This window comes from Perca fluviatilis, chromosome 8 (assembly GCF_010015445.1).
Source record: "Perca fluviatilis chromosome 8, GENO_Pfluv_1.0, whole genome shotgun sequence".
Lineage (NCBI taxonomy): Eukaryota > Metazoa > Chordata > Actinopteri > Perciformes > Percidae > Perca > Perca fluviatilis.
The window spans coordinates 9,459,937-9,483,723 of NC_053119.1; the positions used below are offsets into that span (position 1 = coordinate 9,459,937).

Below are 23,787 nucleotides of genomic sequence, written 5' to 3' on the forward strand. Positions count from 1 at the left end.
TAAGACTTTTTGACATACTATACTATGACTTTTTATGACATGCTATATTATGACTTTTTATGACATACTATATATACTACAACTTTTACTATGACCTTTTTATGACATTTTTTTTTAAGACATACTATACTATGGCATTTTTAAGACTTTTTATGACTTACTATATTATGACTTTTTATGGCACTATACTATGACTTTGTATGACCTTTAATGACATACTATACTATGACTTTTTATGATATACTAAATTGTTTTTTATGACTTTTTATGATATACTATAACATTTTTAAGACTTTTTGACATACTATACTATGACTTTTTATGACATACTATACTATATATATATATATATATATATATATATATACTACAACTTTTTTTTCGAAATACTATACTATGACCTTTTTTATGACATAATATACTATGACATTTTTATGACTTTTTATGACATACTATAACATTTTTATGACTTTATATTACATACTATACTATGACTTATGACTTTATATGACATACTATATTATGACATTTTTATGACATACTATAACATTTTTATGACTTTATATTACATACTATACTATGACTTTTTATGACATACTAAATTATGTTTTTATGACATACTGTACTATGACTTTTTTAAGACTGACATACTATAACGTTCTTATGACACTAGTTTTTGACATACATTTTTAAGACTTTGAGATACTATACTATGACATTCTATAACTTGTTTATAACATATACGACATTTGACTTTTTCTGACACTTTACTATGACTTTTTATGACATACAAGCAAAATGCAATGCATATGCATTTCATGTCACATTAAGGGGCCGCGCAAAATTTTTGACTATGCTGTACATACAGTATACAGTAAGTATTAGAAGAATGCAGGTGGAGATTGCTTTTACCTAGATCAATTGTGCCAAACTGGGAGAAAACCAGTTTACAGGTGATGTTTTAGATGTGTATTGTATTAATATACTGTAATCTGACAGATTTCCAGTGTTTGTGAAGAGAAGTTCCCTCTAAAAGTCACATAAAACCACAGTGAACAGAACAAAGTGTAGATGGTGAGAATTTATTAAAAGAACATATTTACAAGTTTACAACAGAAAGGTTGTTTTGTGTTAGAGGTTACAACAAAAAAGATGAGGAATACTTTTCTAAACAGTAATTAAAGATGAGCATCATGGGGTGAAAACAAAAACAGAACACGTGAACCTAAAGAAAAGGACAATGATTGTTCTAATGCTACAGGCAGGGTTGGCAGCACCAATCAACACGGGAAATTAAAAAACACTATGGATCAGTTCTAACATCACAGATAATGATAACGATGCTCACTGGTTTTGGTACTTCAAAACAAAAACGGATGATTTTCCTCAAATGGCATGATCCATTCTCAATCCGACCAGAAGAATTAACATTAAATGGAGGGAGTGGGATCCTGCTACTTAAAAATAAGAGCCAATGACCTCTAGAACGATCCAACCTGAAATGGGCCAAACCCTGATACACACAAAACATCAATAGCAGCAGGTTACTTTTATTTTTTGTCTTTAAAAAATTAAATGTGGCAAGTTCCAGGTGTTGCCTCCAAAGTGCTCCATTACAAACACATAAATCGTCAGTTCTCCAACCCTCTGGTACCCAGCATCAGGCATTTGACAGGCAGTAAGGTGCGCAAGGCAAGTACAATCACACTTAAAGGGAGCTTCACTGCGGCTTCGATCTGCTGCCATCAGGCTTCGGCTTTGTCGAAGGAAGTGCAAGGACAGAAATGGAGAGAGAGCCTGACGTCTACGCAAAACTTAAGGAATGACAGAGTGGAAAAAGGTAAAGTAACTACCTTTCAGGAATGACTTTTTTTTCCAAAAGTAAAAGTCCATCAGGAAAAAAAAAGGGCTGAACTATGTTGGCAATGAGAGTCTAACGAGATGAGTTCAAGTTCTACAGCTTTCACCACGACTGACAGGGTTCTCCTCGGAAAAAAAAAAAAGAAGAAAAAAAAAAAAAAGGAGGTTGATCCATCTGAACGGGTTTTGATTAAAATGGTCCATGAGCCTCCGTGTTTCACTTTCTGTCAGGGTGGATTAAAGTCTCAGTAGATGGTGAGGCTGACCGACCGGTTCATCTTCTTGCCGATGAGTCTGGAGGTTCTGGGGTTCGACTGGACTGTGGAGCGGGTCAGGACCCTGTCGGTGGACAAAACCTTCTCCTCTGCTGCAGCTCGAGCCTGCTGGGCCTTCTTCAGCTCCCTGAAGAAGATAAAAGAGGTTACAGTTAATCATGAGACCAGAAGGCAAGGGTCAGTTTCTTTGACTGAATTAGGGATGCAACTAACAATTAGTTTTCTTATAAATTAATCTGCCGTTCATCCCAGTTTTGCAAAGTCAAAGTCCTCAAAATTGCTTGATTTGCCTGACCAACAGTCAAAAACTCAAAATATTTCAGATTACATTAAACAAAGAAATCAAGAAAATTAGGGGCGCAAATAAGTAATTTTCATTATCGATTAATCATCTGGTCTGTAAAACGGTATTCACAACTTCCCAGAGCCTGTGTTGTTTTAAAATGTCTTGTATTGTCCATCAAAGAGTCCAAAACCCCAAAATGTTTAGAATACAACTTAGAAAACCAGAAAATACTTACATTTAAGATGGTAGAACCACTGAATTTTTGCAATTTTGCTTTAAAAACCCAGACTAAAACAAATCTACTATCAAACTAGTTGACAATTCATTTTCTGTTGAAGGACTAATTGATTAAAGCGACTATTTGTTTCAGTTCTACATAAAATCCTCCAGAAGGTAATACTTTATCTGGTATCTTTGCTTGAAAAATAGATTAAACAATTGATTATCAAAACAGTTGAAGATTACTACTAAATATATTTAACATTTCATCACAAAAATAATTCTCTGTGGCCTCTTTTTTGCATCACGAGCTGTCCAACCACTTTAACCAACAGTCCCCTTCAACACCTCCTAATAAGCAACAATGGGTTCAATAGTTTTTCTGTGTTAGAATGCTTACTTCTGGAGCAGTGCGTTCTTAAACTTCTCGGCGTTGAGCTCGACTCGGAGCTGGTCGGCACTCATTCTGGCAGCAGTGAGGAGCACCGGGTGTTTGATGAGCTCAGAAGTTGATGGTCTTCTACTTTGATCAGGGTGGATCATCAGCTGAAAGACAAGAAGAAAAAAAAAATAAGGATTATTGTATTAAAATTACATTTTTCTGTTTAACTAATCGTCTCGGCACCTAATGCCTCCATTAACTAAATTTGGTTCAAATGAACTAACACGGATAATAATTTTACAGCAAAAATAGGTGACATACAAATTTGTTATAGATTCCCTCTGTCAAAACAGGATGTAAGTGCCTCAGGATAAGGAGTGAAATAAACATTTCAACCACTATCTTTAGGACTTAGAAATAAATTGGACACACTGACAGGAGGCAAAACACGGCACATAACACGAGACGTATAGTGCTGACTGTTACCTTGAGAAGACTGAGAAACTCTGGAGAAAGCACTTGGGGGATGGCGGGGAGTTTTCCCTGTCGGATCTCGTGCCATTTGTCTCCATTGGTGGGAAGAGGCTCGGCCCCCGAGGCGCTGACGACAGTCAGAGCCAGGGCAAAGATGTCCGCCTTTGTCAACTTACTGTAGTCCTAAAAACAGAAAATCAGACCAATAAGAAGAAACGTTATCACCTTTGTAAAGCTCAAATGTATTCTAAAGTAAAGGCAGTTTTTAAAGCAAGATGACAAACCTCTTGTAAAACTTCATTGGCCAGATATCTGCTGTCACCTTCCTCCACTTGTGGATTGTTCACTCGTGTGACATGACCCAGGTCACCTGGAGAGGGAACACATGCAAAATAGATTTACGCCATGAAGCAATGAGTGCAATTTATATCAGTAAAAGACATTTATAATAATAAAAAAAAAACTTTCAAATTCCTGAAGTCATCACACAAGAACCGTGGAAGCAGCATACCTATTTTGTAGACGACGCTGGTGGTCAGTCCTTCTTCCTCATCACATTCATCGCAGCCAGCTACAGACTTTCGTGAAATAAAGATGTTGCCTAGGACAAAGATGTTAACATTCCATTATTTTCTGACCCCAAGTTTGTCTAGCTCTGTTGCATAAAGAGACACAAATATAGATACTTCCAAGGTGTTATCCGTATAATTTCTTGGGTCAGTGGCAGAACGTAATGCCTAAACATTCTATACAAATCTACTGACAATTATCACTACTACAACTGGTATTATTTTAACACCCCAAAGTACTCACTGGGCTTGATGTCCATGTGTACCAGAGACGTAGAGTGGATGTACTTCAGTCCTCGTGTGACTTGCAGCAGCAGATCTTTCAGCTCCAGCTCAGACAGGTAACTGAGCCGCCGGTAGTTCTCTGCGATGACGTCAGACAGCGTGCCGCCGTTGCAGTACTCGTTCTGGATGAGCATGTGATCGTCCTCGGCCCAGGCCGAGTAGTAACGCACCACGTGGGGATGTTGGCCTAGCACGGCATGGGCATAGACCTCCCGCAGGGCGTTCTGTCTGTGGAGGAGGAGAACAGACCGTTTTAATTAAGAGACGCCTGTGGTACGTTTTGTAGTGAAAAATTAAGAAAGAATTTATGCCCCGAGTCTTTTTTTGCCTCATAAAAACACTTCTTCCGTTGGACATCAGGTAATAATAAGTCGCTAAAGTAGGACAATTTAAAATGACGACGTAATCCTTTGTAACTTTTTCGGATTGGTAAGAAGTCAACTTACTCGTCTACTGATCCTGCCAGAGGTTTCTTTGATCTCTTGATGGCGTAGATGCAGCCATCAAGTCTTTTCACACACTTGAACACGGCACCAAACTCTCCACAGCCGATCTTCTCCAGCTCGAGGAACTCTGAGGCGTACCTGGACATCATGTTGCTCTCCATCATGGTTATTCTCTGACGGCAGAAAAACACATTTACTATAAACATTTACATGTTTTAATCAATTATTTTTCAGTTGCGTCACAACAGACATTTAGCATATTCATTGAAACCAGGTTTCCTCTGTGAACTGGTTTTAATCAATCCAGATGTAAAAAGGTATATGGAGGAGTGATTTTGCGGACACATTTTGTACTCTTAACTATTAACGTGTAACATCTCTACTTCCGCTCTGTGCAAAAAATATTGCATGTATGGTTTGAACTAAGCCATAATTGACTGTTTATTATTAAAGCTATAGTGCGTAGTTTCTGTCGCCCCCATGACATAAGTCATGACAACAAAACTGTCAGCGTGTCCACATGATACAAGCCTTCTGCGATCACGCACCACCCCAACCCCTCCTCCTCCACGCAGCTGCTAGTAGCCAAGGGGGAAACGGAGGATTAAAGAAAGTTGTGTGGAGCTGAAAGTCTTAATCAGCTTTGTAGCAACTCATTTGGCAATGGCTTAAATGTAACGGATGTTTGTTTATATCAAGAAGTTACGCACTAAAGCTTTAAGGCATTGTTGAAGCAATTTATTAAGAAAAAATACCAAGGATTTTTCATTTCATGGGGCAATTTGTTGCTTTTCTCAGTTTGCTAGTGATGTAAATTGAATATGTTTAAGTTTTCGATTGCTGGTTGGACACAAAAAAAAAAGTCAATTTGAGCTTTTTTTAAAAACTGATATAGTATAGACTATATGATCAATCTACTAATAAAAAACAGATTATTCAAAAACACAAATGTCATTCATTAGTTGCAGCTCTGAAAGTGTCTAATGAAGAAAATATATTCTTTACTGTAAATGTGTGCATCATTATATGCGTTTAATGCAATTCACATGAACATTTAATTACCTTGGATGGTGGCAAGACTTCCTCCTCGGCCTCTCCGTCACTGGCCTCCATGTCCTCTCCACAAGAGCTGAAAGATAAAAGACAATAGAGGATGTTGGTTTGCATTCTGGACAGCAGGGGGCAGCACTGGGAGCTTCACAGGCACATGGCAGAGTTCACCAGTAACCATGAGGTCTTGGTTCCCAGCCAAACCTACTGAACTTAGTTAACGGCTTTAACGTATTTTATTACGAGAACAATAGGTTTGATCGGTGTTCAAAATAACAGGTTTTCTTTTGGGGGGGATTGATCCCTGTCAAGACAAACTAACCAGTTTCAGACACAAAACTTACTCATTCCAGTGTGCACGCTTCCTGTTCCTCTGCTGTGTGGCAGACTGGATAAGCAGGGAGTCGGGGGTGAAAGGGTTAAAGTTGACCAGAGGGGTTTGCGGTCTCTTGCTGCTGTCTGTAATTGACTTCCGTGAAGACTCCACATTCTTGAACAGGGCAACCCTCCTGCTGGAGGATCCTGGGCCGGAGCTCCTGGCTTTGGACAACAAACTCTGAAAAATGCGAAGGAATAAGAGACAGATTTAGTGCTTTGTTTATTACGAAAAAAACGTAAAGATTTAAAAGGCAGACCATCTACTTGATGAAGAGTGTAAATAAACGTGGTTAATAAACATATGGTTCTGAAATAAAGTATTAAGGGATTTCTTGAATTTGGTGCTTAAAATGTAATTCTATATAAAAAAAAAAAAACATGACCAGACATAACACTCCAGGTCACCAAATCATCTGGCTGGCTGACTACAGTGGGAGCATTATGTAAGAGTACAGTTGTACATTAAGTGGGTCACTGTAGTTAACTGACACAGCAAAAGCATCCCATGGAATTCAAAAAAAAAAAAAAAATGATGTGTTTGTACAAGCTGGGAGTTGCCTTTTTCCACAGATTTTCTTTCCAATTCAACACATAAGATGCAGAAGCAGCCAAATAAAATGCGAAAAACGATTTCGAGACATTTAGATAATAAATGTTACTCTGAAATGTTCTGTGAAGGTGTTTTTTTAAGCTAATCTGAGGTAATACCTAAAGTTGAAATATGTGTGCCTTGCAAACATGAAAGTAAATTCTGCAAGGTTACATAAACTGATCACTGAAAGTATATCCTGCCAGGGATCTCAAAAAAACACTCTTAACATTGATACATACGTCTTTTATAAACAAATGCTAACCTTTGGCGTGTGCGGTGTGTCAAAAAGTCTGAGTTTTCTGAATGTTTTATGTGGAGGTGTGTCCGGGCAGTCCGGGATCGGGGAGCTGGATCCTTCCCCGTCGTCCTGGAGGTAGGACCGCTCCGGCGACCCTCCGTACAGCCGAGAAGCTTTCCTCGGCGACGGTGAGCAGTTGGCAGAGATAACACTGCTCGGTGATCGTAGGTGAGACGGAGAACCGAAACTCTCCTCGTCCCACAGCTCCACGTCGTCGTCCCCGCAGGACTGGTTCAGGGGGCTGCTGCTCCCTTCCAGCCGTTTGTCGACGGGGTCCCGTCGCACTGGCATCGGGGAATCCATCTCCGTGAAGCCAGACTCCCCTCCGGTGCTGTTGTTAACGTCCTCAATGGGTTCATCCTCCCCGTCGCTGCATGCAAACTGCAATTTTTGCCGAATTTGTAGAGTTTTAGGAGAGGGAGATCCGTGCCGATGGCGGCCGTAGCTCGACATTTTCAGGATTTAAACCCCGGCGTAGTCGACGGGAAAATCACGCGGTTGGACCCCCACTACAGTTTGTAGTGGCGTTTCTCGCAAATAAACACAAATATATCAACTTCTAACTACCTTAAAATAAAGGTATCGATGTAAAAAAAAATGACCCAAAAGTGCCGTGAGACGCTTAAAGGTCTGTTAACATCCCAGAAGAAGTTTAGTTGTTTGCTAACTCCAACACGCCCATCCAACGCAGAGAAATGGCCCCGGAGTGGTTAGCTAGTATTCACCAAGAACAACGTCCCGAAGTTTGGGTTAAACTAAAAACATATCCCCAAACTAGTCCGTCCAGTCGAGTATCGGTATCAGTCACTACCTTCTGGATGGCTCACCAACACAGAAACAAGTCTTTCCGCAATTAAACCATATCAATGTTTACAAAAAAGTTTTGAATGAGTCAAGAACGGCTCTTCCTATCACGCGCGTGGCAAAGGACTTCCCGCGACCGTTGATCACGTGTCCCGGCAGCCAATCAGAGCGCGTCTCGAATTTTTGAAAGAAGGGCGTTCCAGACGGAGAGGTTTCGGGAGGGGTTACATCATCGAAGTCACAGCAACGATGTGGCGCGAACGCGTGCCTTCAAGTCGCCGAAGTCACACAATTACATTATCTTCAAGACAATGCCTCCATTATATAGACGGCATGATCAATGAAGCCGCGATACTTGAAACGATCAAGGTCCATTCTTAATTAGCCTACACAGATGGTAGAAGTTACTCGAGTACTTCTACCATCACTGCCTCAAATTCATAAAAAACTGCACTTTTTACTTTTTCTCCTTAAAAACACAACACCTTGCAATCCAGTTAATTTTATCAATATAAATCCGTCAATTTGTAATGTAATCATTTTCAAGTTGAAATGAAAGCAGCAATACTAAAAATCTAATTATAATTTAAAGAGTAAATAATTACAGTAATTTATGAAACATTTACTCAATTGATTTATGATGCAGAAAGGCTGCTATTAGAGTGTTACCTACTGTATTATACTATGTTTTTATTACTGACAGATTATAAGTGTAATGTAGCTGTTTGAGATTGAGCCAATTATTGTTGGTTACTTTAACCTATAACACTGCACTATTTTTATGAGATGATGATATCTTTTCTGCAAACAAACTATTAACTGAAGTTGTCAAATGACTATAGTGGAGTAAAATGTACATTATTTGCCCAAGTGAACTCGGAGCCGTGAAGCATAATAATAATAATAAAAATCATACATATACTTTCCAATTCATGGTGGAAAATCCACAAAACACCTGAACCAAAACAGGTTCTGTCAAAAAAAAAAATTGCATACAGACTCGAGTGTGAATGTGCCTTGTATGTTGTCCCTTATCGGGTGTTTTTGATAAGGCCGATAGCTGGTAACACATCATCTACATCTGTAAGGTAGTTTTTTTTCACAAAGCTCATCTATGGAACAGGCCTTAACAGGGTTTTTTTGTGTTCACCACATTTGTCATTTGTTATCAAGCATAAACATGTATGCATTTTCTTTTTTGTCTCAACTTAGTATACATTAATACAATACATTTTCATGAATTACTTTGTCATATAACCCTATCTATAGGTATTTTGTTTTTTGTACGTTTAATGAGATTCAGGTGTTCAAAATCAAGTACAGTCAACTAATCACACATATATTTGAATTTTTTTTTTTTTATTAGAAATAGCATTAGCTGTACACTGCACTGTGCACCATAAACATTAGAAAGCATTTTATCCTCTCCCGTCTTTTTGGTTGAGGGACAAAATCGCATAGCATAAGTCCAGTTATCAAAATCCTATGTACACATAAAAGCTAAGTTCTTTTGTGAGGGGGAAAAAATCATGGAGGAAGACTCGTGATTTCTGTTGTTGATATAGTCCAATTCAGATGGTTTTCATCCTAAATCATAGTCCGTAATGAGTCCATCAATCATCCAGGCCCGGCGACTCTCCTTGCTGTATTCTTGATGCTATTCTGATGGCTTCCTCCAGCGAAGGCTGATCACTGAGCTACAGAGAGAAGGAAACAATGTGCACAACACAAACATTGATTCACATACTAATAACCACTGTAAAACAATCACTCCTACTGATTTTGACACCTCTTTAGAAGACAATTCCACCTCTGACTGGGTCGTACTGTTTTACAGGCTGCTGAATTTCACTGATGACTGTGTGACATGGCAAAAAAGAGCATTTGCTTTGTAATTAACATGACAGAAAGAACAGAAGGGAGTGAATGAAAACCGTTATTCAGGATAAAGATTAGTCATGAGACCTATACAACCTTGTGATAAGATGGTAGCCCCTCTGGGGTTGTAGGCCTGAATAGTTAACATATTTTTTTAAATTAAATAGTAAGAAATGTAGTTAAAACATGTTTATTTTTGTTAATGTATGAACAAATCCGGTAATTTCTTTCTGCTTTTGGTGATGAGCTTTTGTACTGAGAAATAAAACCACAACGGTAAATTGTTACTACAGATTTGGCTTCCTTTTCTTGCATATTGAGTGCTTGTGGTAATCATGAATTTGGATTACATGTAAGCTAACACATCTAGTGCTTGTAGATCCCTAATCACATGCACCAGCAGGAGAGCGTCAACAAACCTGTGCTGAACCCCACCTTCCAATGATTTGTAGTTAGTGTTTAAGCAAATAGCTCAAAAGGGTGGGATGTGGGGAGGGATTATTTGGTTAAGGGACTAACTTAAGTACTCCCATAACTAAAGCTCCTGTCAGTATCATATGTATCAACAACAGAAAAGCAAATATGTATCAGCAAAAACAAAAACAGTCAACGTAGAAATGCATGTAGGATCAATAAAAAGTCTACAACTGATATTAGGGCTGAACAATATATCCATATTGTGATATGAGACTAGATATCGTCTAAGATTTTGGATATCGTAATACCGTTATATGCTAATGCTGAGGATGGTTCACGGAGTGCATGTGCCGCGCAAGGCATCTTTTAACTGGACACCTGCAGTGCCCACACGGTGTAGGGTTGTGCGAGTCATAAGCGAGACAGTGATCTTTTTTTTTTTTTTTTTACCAGACTGTTCTATTACTTGCCTTTAACTAATTAATCATTATATCCAAATTATAGATTATTATTTAGCTAAAATTTGATTGTGATAATATTTTCTTTAAGCACCAACTGTCAACCGTACGATATTGTCGCAATATCGACATTGAGGCATTTGGTCAATAATATCGTGATATCTGATTTTCTCCATATCGCCCAGCCCTATCTGATATCTTTGAATTTCATGGGTCTCTATTGCTGAACTTGCATTCCCAAATAATCTATTTCACAGATTTTCTGCATTTAAACAACATGGCGTGGAAGATGTTCACAGTCTTCTTCTCCCAAAAACTAAACAAATTCCAAGATTGAACTCACCCCACGAGTCTATTCACTCCTATGGTGTCGGTCTACTAACCTGCACAGCAATGTGAGTGCCGTTGGAGGTGGCCAGTAACGTGACAGGATGAAGATCATCTTGCTCTTGGCTGTAGCCTGCCTCCTCTACAGTTTGGAACGCGGCCATGTCTGGTGTCATGATGGCCACCTGAGGGAGACATTGTACACAAATCAATCAACTGCTTTGGGGTTGGATATGGTGTGGGATATTTTATACCTTCTCATTTTTATTGTACTATTGTTTCTTTGTTGTATCCAAGTTCTTGTTGATATCATCCACATTTCTAGAGGGTATCATTCAAGTAGGGCGGCAACTAACGTTTATTGTTATTTTTCAAGAAAATAAAAAAAGAGTGAAAGTGAAAAATGTTACCATTTCACAAAGTGAAAGAGTGAGGAGCAAATAAACAAGGCAAAAAAAATGGCCACACAACTGAAATTTTAACTATTTGTAACATTTGAAGTTTATGCCCAATCTAATGTGACTCTCGTGTTCTGAGTTTTATTTTTTTTCTCTGAAAATTGTCAGCTCAAATCATTTAGTACAAAAAATACAATTATACCTACAAAAAAACCAAAAAGAAATTGTTATAACAACATCTTTGTACAGTGTACACAGAACTCGGTCTGTTGTTCACCTGTTCATCTGAGCCGTCTGTTGTTACCATGGTAACCGAGTGTGCACCTTGCGTTGCCAGTTCGTGGGCTGGGATGGTTATGGTTGTGCCTTCTTGGGTTACCATAGTGATCGTGCCACCCATAGCTTGTAAGTCTGCCTCTGAGATACTGACCTGATGTGAGACACAACACAGAGTGAAGAACATTCAGTGTCACAGTAAATCATTCTGGTACAACATGAGGCACAAGAAACTAGGGCTGCAATTAATGATTATTTTCACTGTCGTATAATCGACTAGTTGTTTGGTCAATAAAATGTCAGAAAATGGTATGATCAGTGTTTCCCAAAGCCCAAGATGACGTCCTCAAACGTCTTGTTTTGTCCACAACTCAAAGATATTTAATTTACTGTCACAGAGGAGTGAAGAAACCAGAAAATATTCACATTTAAGTAGCTGGAATCAGAGAATTTTCATTTTTTCCCCATAAAGAAATTTTAAAGAATAATAAAAGAATAATAAAAGAAACTTATTATCAAAATAGTTATACCGATATTGTGTAAATGTAAAATATTATCAATTTTCAAAAGACAGAAGGGATGCAGCCTAGGTCTACTGGGCTTGTGATGAAATGTCACTTCACAGCTTCTTCAAATCAAATACAATATTTTGACAAACTAACAGCCAGTTGTCATGCAGCCTTTTTAAATCCTCAGAATTGTAAAGCCCAGTTCAGGCTGTCACTGCCCAATGTGAGTCGAGTGCAGATGTGAGTTGCGCATGCGTCACTTTGCCACAAGTAGCCTACAAGATGCTAACGGCTTTTTGAGCTAATGTTAGCAATCAAACAATCATAGATAGCTAAAACGTTTTTGAAATGATTTCCATCTTCTGTTATTGTATGTAAAGAGAAACGTTTTTTTTTTATGGATTTCACAAATTTCAGTAAAACATGTTATGCCGTAAACCGTTTTAATCAGAGTATGCGCAACTCACATCTGCACTCGACCAGAGCCGGTCTGACTCGGCTAACATCGGGTATGACACGTTATGCCGTAAACCGTTTAAATCTGAGCATGCACGTATCACATCTGCGCTCGACTCACATCGGGCAGTGACACAGGCCAAAGATTCGCGATGAGACAAAACCGTTTTAGAACGTCGCAGGGAAAGGTTGCAGCGGTCTGAACCGGTGCGTCTCAGCTCGACTCAAACCAGCTGATGGTTTCGCTGCGACTCAGCTGGTCAAGTCACAGAGGCTGGTTTTAGAACCTAAGAGACGTCAGCTGTTTCAACAGCCAATAGAGAAGTCCGCTGGTAAAGTCAGCTACACACTATAGACATAAAATGATCCATAATCCATTTTATTTTTTTATGTTACAAACAGCTGGTCAAAATGGCAGAGTTTTAGATGGAGCCTCAACGACTGTCCGAAAGCACGGTTACGTTCTATGGTCGGGCAAGATAGAGAGTAAGGGAGCGCCCAGCGGCGTTAGAACAAAGCAGACAATCAGAGAAATACAAACGTGTTTTCGCCAATTCATCAGTAGAAGTCTAACTGCAGCAAGCATCTCAATACCACCACCGTTATCCACATTCATATTTAGATGCAACAAAAGATATATGCAGCTTCAAAAAAGCCCAAAAGTCAGAACGGAAGTACAAAGGGGCGTTGTTATGGAGATGATACACCGTCTAGTCTCATTGGTGTGAACTGGCTTCAGAACGCTGCAGACCGGCTCGTTGCAACAATTTGCAAGTTTCAACTCGACTCGCGAATCTTTGGTCCGAACTGGGCTTAATGCATTTATTATTTGTGATGTCACTTCATTCCATTACCTGCTGTTGTGTTCCATCCTCCTGCGTCACCAAGGCGACATGCTGCTGGCCAATCATGTCTGAGCTCTCCACAGGAACCTGCTCTGAGCCGGAGTCATCTGCCTCAACCACCGCTGTCGTGTAGCTGACATTGGGGTCATCAATGGCATCTGAATTGAAGTGGAAAGATTTAGTTTGTCACTATTTAAGATAATGTTATTAATTTGTAATTTTAGATTGTTTATTTTCATTCGGTGTATATTTTGCCCAAGGTGTCATGCTGTAATCACCCACACTGCCAGAGGGTACAATTCAAGTAGGGCTGTTTAAAACAGTTTAAAAGTGAAACATTTTACAATTTCAAAGTCCAAGTTGTCATATTCTAATTCCAGTGTGTTGTTTTATCCAACCATCAGTCAAAAACCCAAAGATATTCAGTTTATTATCATTTATGACAAAATATAACATCCTTAGCGATCAATTAATCTGCAAATTATGATCTCATTTAATTGTTTGCTCTATAAAATGTCAGAAAAAAAAAGAAAAATGGCCAAGGCAATGTATTCAGATTACTTGTTTTATTTTATTAACAGTCAAAATCCAGATTTAAGAAGCTGCATATTGCGGTCTTCGTTTCGGTCTTTTTCTGCTCTATATTCCAGTTAGATCTAATATCATACTTCTCACTGACCATTTACCAAAAACAGCTTTTTAAAAAGGAATTTCTACATAGGATTATATTTCCACCGACCTGTTGGGGGTTCAAAGTAGGCCTCCTGCTCCTCCTCGATGGGCTCTGTGTCGTTGTGTGCTGTGCGTTTGTGCATGGCGAGTGTTGAGATCTGCTTGTAGGTTTTCCCACAATGGTTGCAGTTGTAAGGTTTGCAGGGTGTATGAACCACATGGTGTTTGTAAAGGCTGGAGTATTCTGTGAAGCGCTTTTCACAGCCAGGCACTGTGCAGACATAAGGTTTCTCTCCTGGAGAAGAAGAAATGTAGGTTTTAATGTTACTTTTAATATTAGAACCTTTGGAGACGCTAAAGTACTTGTAACTAATTATTTCTCGTAAAGAAATTGTACACAAGAAAAACACAAAATAATGCTGGAATCTTGATGTATAATCCATATTTTGTTCTGCAAATTATTCACACAGTTGTACAAGAACTCAAGAATTACTATGTGCTTAACTCAAAAGGGACGGTACTCGAAATACTGGAAAAAAACAAAAGTTTTTTCACAGCCAGATGCACTGACATGGCGATCAAAAGAAAAAACAGAAAAACTCAGGTTATCACACACACACACACACACACACACACACACACACACACCCCCACACACACACACACACACACACACACACACACACACACACACACACACACACACACACACACACACACACACACACACACACACACACACACAGGAATGGTGACTTCATTCTCTGCTCAGGACGCCATTACTCCACTATATCTTTACATAGCAAATATAAGTTTGCCGCTATTTTAAATCTTTCTAAATGTCAACTTCAGCCTGTCTGAGGCTCAATATGGAGGCCAGTTGTTCTTGAGTAGGACACCAAACCACGGTTTCATGACTCATTACATCATTGTAAGGACAGACTGATGTAAAAGGACTCACCAGTGTGTATCCTCATATGGTTCTTGTAGTTGGTGGCACTGGCGAACGACCTTCCACAGCTTGGCTCAGAGCAGTAGTATGGCCGCTCCCCTGTGTGTGTTCGGATGTGAACTTTGCGGATGTTGGAGGTGGTAAACGACCTGCCGCAGCCTTCGACCGGGCATTTGAAAGGCTTCTCTCCTGCAGACAAGAAATGGGTAGTCAGTTTTTTTAAGGGATTACCCATCATTCCAGTATTAAACCTTTTTTTGAAAATTTGATTATCGGTTCTGATTTCAGCTTCAAAATGTGAATATTTTCTAGTTTCTTTTCTCCTCTGTGACAGTAAACTGAATATCTTTGAGTTATGGACAAAACAAGACATTTGAGGACGTCATCTTGGGCTTTGGAAAACACTAACTGACATTTTTCACAATTTTATAGATTACATTACATTTCATTGAGCTGACGCTTTTATCCAAAGCGACTTACAATTGCTATATATCAGAGGCCACACGCCTCTGGAGCAACTAGGGGTTAAGTGTCTTGCTCAGGGACACATTGGTTGATGTATTGCAGTGGGAATCGAACCCGGATCTCCCACACCAAAGCTATGTGTCACATCCACTGCGCCATCACCACCCAGAAATAGATGAAACAAATAATTGATTAATCCAGAAAATAATCAACAGATTAAATCGACAATGAAAATAATTGTGAGTTGCAGCCCTAAATGAATCCACTTGAACTTCTTGACAGTGAGCTGATTTCTTAGATTGTAGAGGAAAATGAAAGTGTTTGGCATTGCACATGCTGGTGACAGTGTCTCCCTATCCCAGTGAGATTAAAAACTGCTAAAATGTTGTTATCACAAAATAAACAGCAGCACCTCAGAGTCATGCTTCTCGTGATGACCGTGTGCCTGAAAACTCCTCCAGCACTTTGGTGGCTTTGTGGAAAAAAGTCTGCTCCAAACATTCAGCAAACAAAACTGTTGAATCTGTTTGAAAAATTCTGGACAGAGATACTGCACTCCAATCTGTGTTGTTGTCAAAAAACAGTGATGCATGACTCTGGCCAGGTAGTTGTAGTGGCGTAGTGCAATTTCAGCTGCAAATACTCAGACACTTCAGCATAAACAAACAGCTTTGAGGCAGGGTAGCAGTTATCATTTCAGTTCCCAGCAGATAAATCCTGTGCCAGACCTGTGACTCATATAGAAGACATTTACACACCTTTCAGGCATATGGCACAACAAGATGATGATATAATTGTGTACCTGTATGAGTTCTCGTGTGCTTCTGAAGGTCTCCGGAGGTTTTAAAGGACTTGCAGCAGTTTAACTCTTGACATCTATATGGCTTCTCTCCCGTGTGTGTGCGTGAGTGACTCTTCAGTCCATACCCTTGAAATTGCAATAAAAACAGAAATTTTGTTAATTAGTTAGTTTATTAAATTCAGTTATGCCATTATTATTGGTTAATACACCTTTATTTTTGTACGATCTTTTGTTGTAGCCACTAAAGAGCACCTCAGCCCGATTACATTTTTATCTCACTGTGCTTATTTGTTACGTCATTATGTTAATTATAAATTTCAAAGCAATCTGCAAAAATGTTCTGCAGAAGGCTGGATCTCTTTCTACTAAAAACTAAGATAAATATAAAATATTCAAATATTCAAAAACGTGCAAATATGTTTTTTGAGAAAGCTCTGTGAGAAAAGATGAAGACTACACAGCTACCTGTTGCAAACTTCTTCCCACAGCCAGGATAGTCACAGATGTACGGTTTGTCTCCAGTGTGGGAGCGCTCGTGTACCTGCAGGACATACAAACAAAGCCGTGTGTAGCAGAGAGGCTGAAAAAGCAAACTAACAACATCATGGGAAGACGCTGTGAAGTCCAATCCCACACTTGAGTAGGCACAAGCCTTTTTTATACATATACACATTTTTGTGCACACACACAACCACAAAACAACACCACCTACCTTGAGATGGTGGGCAGTGGTGTAGAGCTTTCCACAGCCCTCGTAATCACAGCGGAAAGACTTCTCTCCTACGTTTGAGCCCCTTCCCGACCTGTTGTCTTGACCCTGTAACACAATCTGAAAGATACAGAAACATGAATTAGACTCCACTGTTACACCTGGACCAAGGATAAAAAAGTAATTGAAAAAAATACTCTAGAATAGATACCCGCATGTGGACGCCATTGTCTGCTTCCACTCTGCCGAAGGACCCCAAAGGGTTGTCTATATTCTCCACCTGACAGGAAGGAAAGCGGACACTTCCTATTACAGTATATGCTGTCAGAGTTATAAACATTCACAACCGAGAGAAATTCCTACCACAGGCAACACAACTTTAAAACTTCATCACTGAGTGTTATAGAGAGATATAGAGATATATATATATATATATATATACACACACACACACACACACACACACACAATAAACTACTACTTAAATAAATATTATTTAAGTAGTAGTACATTTTTATTCCCAACTTGTATATACGTTTGTACATTCTCCACTCTTCATTTTCAATTTTCATCTTCAATTTGAATATTTGTTCTTGTATTCTATCCTGTTTATTATTTCATGTATATTCTGTATGTGTGCTGCGTGTCTGATATTTTGCTGCTGTAGCACCATAATTTCCCATTTTGGGATCAATAAAAAATGTCTATAAAGTCTATAATAGCACATGCTTCCCAACATATTGTCTATACAGATTGCATACATTTCACCTTTTAATAAAAAGAAAAAAGACAAACTAATATAAAGAGATAAACGGTCAAATTAAACAAAAACGGTCAGTGCATGAAAGTGATTTATTTAGTATTGTAGGATTTCTTCTCATTGTTGTTGCCTTTTATTTATTTCTATATAGTTTTAAGGCCTGAGAGCAGACGCATTTTATTGCATTTGAAGGTCCATTTGTACTTTTTAAAAAGGTATACGACCATAAACAAAACTTAAAACTTGAAAATTATAAAAATAATATTGGAAGTATTAAATATAATGTCACTGACATAGTAATAACATTTTGAGAAAAGTTAAAATAGTTCCAGCATTATTTGCAGTGCAGCACAGGTTTGCCAGACAATGAGGTTTACCTTGGTGGTGTACTGTTCCAGCACGCTGATGGTCTCCGGGTCAATGGCCGTGGCCTCAGCCTGCAGGTCTGCGATGGTGCCATCAGCCTGGATGGCCAGGATGGTGTTGGACTGGGGCATGTGCACTGTGTGCTGGATGTAGGCGGTGCTGCCGTCCTCCAGCTGCACCTCCTGCAGGCCGCCCTGGTCATATGTATCTGCTCAGAAACAAGGAGAAGGATGAGAATGGAGAGAGAGAAACTGGGCTCAGGTCCAGTATGAAAAATGAGATGGTTGTTTGCTCAGGGAGGATGGATGGTTTCCTACGTGACTGTAGTCAAACTTACGTTTCTTTGTACTAACTCCTTGAGCTAGAGTTATTAATGTATTATACATTTCTGGGTCTACTTGTTAAATTTGTTTGAAGGTTTTTAATTGTCATGAATAAACAGACAAACATGGAGAATATTTCAAAACATTGGGTTGGGTTCAACATTGGGTTTTAGTGTCCATCAGAAATGCCACAACCAATTTCTATACTCATGAAAGCCACAAGACACTGTATGTTGTGTTTAAAGTAAAGTGTTTAGTTACATGTTCATTAACACATACCAAAGTCCACAAACTGGCTGGGTAGCTAATATTTGATTTAAAGTAACAAGTTACTAGTACACTGCTTCTCTAGAGGTTTTAAAAAGGGTGTTATGGAAAATGAAGAAGTATGTAGGTAAGCCAAAACATAAAATTACAATTACATCTTTTCTTTACTTCATTCATCCTCTTTTTGTTTTTCTCATTTTCTAAATTTTGTGATGTCTTTTGGGGTTTTGTCTTGTGTTAAACTGGGGAAAATAACAACAATTCTGGACTGATTTTTTCTTTTTTACAACTCTTCATTACAGAATGAACTGAATATAACCCATAAAGCAAGAAAGAGATGAAAGGAACCTAACATTCTCTAAGAAAATCAACCTCCAAGGTGTTTGTTTTTTTTAACCTTTGGGTGTGTGAATGAAGGCTGTTGTTCCATCTTCTAGCTGAACTGCTTGTCCGTCTTCAAGCTGTAAACCGTTATCTACGACAGAAAAAAAACATTAGGCACAAGCACCTCACCAACAGTAACCTCTGCTTAGCTCGAGTTTTGAGTGTATACATGGTAAAATTTGCATTATATCATCCAGATAAAATACAAATAAAAACAATTGCTTTTAGACTTGTGTTTTACCTCCTTTAGGCATCGACACATGCTGAACGTAGGCAGCAGAGCCGTCCTCCAGCTGGATCACCTGGCCATCCATGATCTGTCCATCTGAAAAGGAACCCTTAGAGTCGTGTTGGATGTATGCAGTGGATCCATCTGCAAGAGTAACAGCCTGCAGGCTCACCGTGTCCATGCTCTCCATCTGATCACCATCTGGGAAATGATTTGACAATGAAAATACTTTAACAGTTTGCTTAAGAAGTAAGAAGATCATATTGTGGCAGTTGCAAGGTCATCATTATAGCTGCACATGGAAACAAGCTTTTCTAAAGGGACAAGAGAGGACAAAGATCTGACACTGGAAAACCTTTTTTTTTTTGGAAAAATTATTGGAATTTACTCCTTTAACAGGGCAATTAAAACTAATTTAAATGTGTAACGTCTTAATTAGGATGAAGGATGTTCCAATGTGTCTCCAATTCGGGTAGAAATACTGTATTTCTATATGACTAATCACGTCCTATGAACCAATCACAGTGCCCAACTGTTAAGTTTCTGTACTACTGTGTGTACAGACATTTGTATGCTTAATTATTAATTGGAACATCCTTATCTCCTCATTTTATTTGTGGTCTTTTATATCTCCATACATACATACAAACATACATAGATACACACACACACACACACACACACACACACACACACACACACACACACACACACACACACACACACACACACACACACACACACACACACATATATAAATAATTGCCTCATATTGTTTATAGTAGATGCTCATAATGTATGTAGTGTTCTAGTTATATTTAGTATGCATCTGTTTTTGTACTTATTTTTGTGGTGTGACACATTTTTCGGCATTGAATCAATAAAGTTTGTATTATTTACTCAGCAGAGGTACAGCAAAAACATCACATATAAGCGAAGACATTTCAAAATAAAATAACTTTAACGGTTGTCCACCTTAAGCTGTATTCTAGTCTTGTGTTATAATGATGACGAAGTGATGAAGTTCAAGTTTGGGAGCTCACCTGCCACAGTCACAGCCTCCGTCAAACAGAGCGTGACCGGCTGCCCGTCTGCATCGTGAAACTCTGCCATTCCCTGGGAGTCCCGGTTTATCTGGGCCAGGAGCATGCTTCAGCTGCTAGAGAGGAGACACACAGGATACACATTTAAAACTTCTACTGGTCAGTAGAGATGTGACAGCTAGTAATGTCTACAGTTTTTCTATGCTTAAACACATTCATATAGGAATATGCAACATGAGCACAAAACTGAAATGATGAATGAAGGTCTTACAACTGATTTTTAACACAGGTTCCCACTTCAAGTCGGAGCCTGAAGTTTAGGTAAAAAAGCACAACCAGCCTTAAGGCCTTTATGATGTCAGTAACTGTGCTTTTGTGGCGCATATTCCCATTTTCTTTATTATAATTATAACAAATAACATTTACCATTCCATTAAATATACAATATAGCAACTCTTAAAACGTGGTTAAAAAGCAACCAGACCCGCCATCATACCTAGTCAGTGCGTACTTTATCCTTCATGTTTTACTTTCACCTGTTCTAATTTGACATGTTGTGTGTTGTGTGCATTGTCCCTGAAAACAAATAAACATACACACTAAAAGTTTTGGGCCCCTGAAGCTCTGGGGACATGTTGCCGGTTTACGTCTTCATTTCACACATAGGAGTTAGCTGTATTTATTACTGGCATCAAAGAAAAAAAGAAAGAAAAGGTTCTTACTGCAAACTTGAACATATGTGGACTTATTCAGTAGTAGTAGTAGTAGTAGTAGTAGTAGTAGTAGACGTAAGCTATGTTTTACTTTTTGAGCTAATGAGTGCTCACTACCTGAATGGCAGTGGGAAATAAACTAAATACATTTACACAACTACTGTACTACTACTACTGTTGTACTATAATTTCAAGCAACTTGTCCTTTCTTTTTATTTCTATGTTATGATACTTCTACTCCACTACATTTCAGAGAGAACATTTTTACTTCACTACATTTATTTAGGAGCTATAGTTTCTAGTAACTTTTCAATTTAAGATTTTACATTCAAAACATATCATCAGTTTATAAAATTTGATTTATTGTTGCAGATTAAAACTACCACAAGTTTATAGTTAATGTTAGCAGTTAACAAAAGCTTCACCCTAACCAACGGCAACAATAAAGTACTGCTTACATATTAATACGTCATGATCTAATAATATAATAGTACAACACTGACAGTAGCCACTCTGCAGTATGAGTACTTTTAATACACACATTTTGTTGCGGATACTTCTGTACTTTTACTAAAGTCAAATATTGAATGTAGGACTTTTAATTGCAATTAGGTATTTTTATACGGCATTATTGCTACTTTTACATAAGTGAATTATTTGAATACGTCTTCCACCACTGCTGAAAATATACACACTAAAAACCTTGGTCCCTGGAGCTCTGGGAATCCAAGGGAAGTTGGTAATATAGCCTTGTTTACCTCTTCGTTTGACACATAAGTTAGCTGCATTTACAGGCATACATGATAATTGCAATATATATATATATATCATTAAGCTGTAAGCTATATATTACTTTTTAAGCTAATGATTGCCCATCACCTGAATGGGCTCATATTTCATCTTTTGTCACAGATTCTTTTTGGCGCTTGTTATTTTGAATATAGCATTTGGGGGCTAGCTAGCTACAATGTTAGCACCACTATGACTTGCCACATGTGTCACCCTGTAAAGAAACATTATCTAACAAGTGTAACGTTAATGAAGCGTCTCTGTTGTAAAGGCTAAGGGTGCTCAGTTAACGTTAGCACGCTGAAGGCATGTTTGTATGCACAGCCGAAACGATATGTCAAAACCTGGACAAAAAGGAGTAGCAATAGGGTGGATAGTTAGCCACCACGCTAACAGCATTGCTAACTACGCCAACCGGGCTCTGTCACGACTTTTAGCGCTTTATTAACAAAACTGTTTCTTGCATATTGCGACGTTTATGAGAATACAGCTATTATAAGTTAATACATGAAGTCTAAGCTGACTATGTGACAGCTGATGGGCTAGCTAGCTGTCTCCACGAAGCTCCCGGCTAAGCTCCTATAACTAGCGACGCAGTTAGGAAACAAGAACGAGCTAATTAATGATAACATAAGCATTTTGACTCGGTAGATGTCAATTTTTATTTCAATGTAAAGCAGTTTTCCCCATCCTCCTTTTCATTTGCAGTCGCAGCCTGACACTCCCTCTCTCTCGGAGATGGCTGTGGGAATAATGCATACTGGGTAAAAACCAATTTATATACTAACCTCCGAAAATTTCCTACAATTCCTCCTGTTCGACCACCATGCACCAGTGCAGGAAACACTTCGCGATGTCCACACACCGGGAACATGTATGACACCAGAATCCTCCACGCGATGCACCCGCCTACTCATAATTCAGACACGGTGATTGGTTGGAGGGAACACTGCTCCCACTCTGATTCGACAGCCATGCTCTATTCGAGGACGTGTTGTTGTTATTCAGCTTCCCGGGCCCCTAGCAGACGCCATTCCGCGTCGGTTTTCGTATTTTTTTTAAACATTATTTTAGTACATCAACAGTATGTACACACACAAACTGTCCATGCCAGAGTTAACAGAGACATTTTAAAACACAAAATGAGTCTTAAGTTATTTGCCTGCGTCGGTTTTCGTATTGTCTCGGGCTTTTTGTAGAAAATGTGCTGCGTCGTCGTAGAAAATTAAATATTTAAGCTTCAATATAAGACGACAGTCCACCTAGACATGGATTACTAGTCACGGTGTGCCGAAGGAGATGGTTAAATTTGTTCTTCAGCAACAAACATAGATATATAAGAAGTATATAAACCGCGATGTGTGTGGAGTTTTTCGGCATCCATGTTGGAAACAAGGTCGTGTGGGTAAAAAAAAAAGGGGAATGTGGGTAATGCAGTAAAAAGGCATACTATATAAATATCTCTGGAAGGGGTGAAATGTCCAGCTGACATCTATAATACATCCATCGCTGACACCAAACTAGACAAAGCATCACATGAAAAGATTCAGAACATAGAACATAGATAGATAGATAGATAGATAGATAGATAGATAGATAGATAGATAGATAGATAGATAGATAGATAGATAGATAGATAGATAGAATAGGCATAGGCCTAATACCTGACCACAGCTGTGACTGAAAGAGGACAGACCATGGGACACACACAACAGCTGCACTTTTTTTTAACTACCTGCCAACTGTACCAAGACATCAGAGACAATCTTACAGATTCCAAACACCCAAAACATCACTGTTAATAAAAAGACCTCCATACCTGCCAGTTAAA

At 38.7% G+C, this 23,787-nt stretch overlaps 2 protein-coding genes across 3 annotated transcripts; both read right to left on the reverse strand.

Annotated features, from left to right (window-relative positions):
- Window positions 1-1,063: 1,063 nt before the first annotated feature.
- wee1 (WEE1 G2 checkpoint kinase) lies at window positions 1,064-8,067 on the reverse strand. Its single transcript, XM_039809907.1, has 10 exons — window positions 7,079-8,067; window positions 6,191-6,402; window positions 5,859-5,925; window positions 4,797-4,969; window positions 4,310-4,578; window positions 4,008-4,097; window positions 3,781-3,866; window positions 3,509-3,679; window positions 3,041-3,186; window positions 1,064-2,262 (listed from the first exon to the last, which is right to left on the reverse strand). The coding sequence occupies exons 1-10, from the start codon at window positions 7,565-7,567 to the stop codon at window positions 2,106-2,108; spliced, it is 1,860 nt and encodes a 619-aa protein (XP_039665841.1). The 5' UTR covers window positions 7,568-8,067; the 3' UTR covers window positions 1,064-2,105.
- A 1,189-nt stretch (window positions 8,068-9,256) lies between these two features.
- On the reverse strand, window positions 9,257-23,355 carry znf143b (zinc finger protein 143b). 2 transcript variants are annotated; one of them, XM_039809176.1, is made up of 15 exons: window positions 22,745-23,354; window positions 20,455-20,570; window positions 19,424-19,612; window positions 19,196-19,273; window positions 18,220-18,416; window positions 17,294-17,362; window positions 17,086-17,202; window positions 16,839-16,914; window positions 16,374-16,499; window positions 15,116-15,295; window positions 14,222-14,449; window positions 13,492-13,640; window positions 11,674-11,826; window positions 11,055-11,183; window positions 9,257-9,615 (listed from the first exon to the last, which is right to left on the reverse strand). In XM_039809176.1, exons 2-15 carry the CDS (start codon window positions 20,558-20,560, stop codon window positions 9,532-9,534), a joined length of 1,881 nt encoding a protein of 626 aa, XP_039665110.1. In that variant the 5' UTR covers window positions 20,561-20,570; window positions 22,745-23,354; the 3' UTR covers window positions 9,257-9,531. The 2 variants fall into 2 exon arrangements, with proteins under 2 accessions (XP_039665110.1, XP_039665109.1); XM_039809175.1 differs by having other exon boundaries at window positions 9,481-9,615; window positions 20,455-20,567; window positions 22,745-23,355.
- Between the last annotated feature and the right edge of the window lie 432 nt (window positions 23,356-23,787).

Bases quoted from the DNA above. Each gene is read 5' to 3' on its own strand.
- wee1 (XM_039809907.1), bottom strand. From the start codon at position 7,567: ATGTCGAGCTACGGCCGCCATCGGCACGGATCTCCCTCTCCTAAAACT. The intron at 6,403-7,078 runs GTTAGCATTTGT...CGCATTTTTCAG, and splicing joins ACACACCGCACACGCCAAAG to AGTTTGTTGTCCAAAGCCAG. The intron at 5,926-6,190 runs GTAAGTTTTGTG...TTTATCTTTCAG, and splicing joins AAGCGTGCACACTGGAATGA to CTCTTGTGGAGAGGACATGG.
- znf143b (XM_039809176.1), bottom strand. From the start codon at position 20,560: ATGCTCCTGGCCCAGATAAACCGGGACTCCCAGGGAATGGCAGAGTTT. The intron at 16,915-17,085 runs GTAGGTGGTGTT...TATGTCCTGCAG, and splicing joins CCACTGCCCACCATCTCAAG to GTACACGAGCGCTCCCACAC. The intron at 13,641-14,221 runs GTCGGTGGAAAT...ACTTCAATTCAG, and splicing joins CTACTTTGAACCCCCAACAG to ATGCCATTGATGACCCCAAT.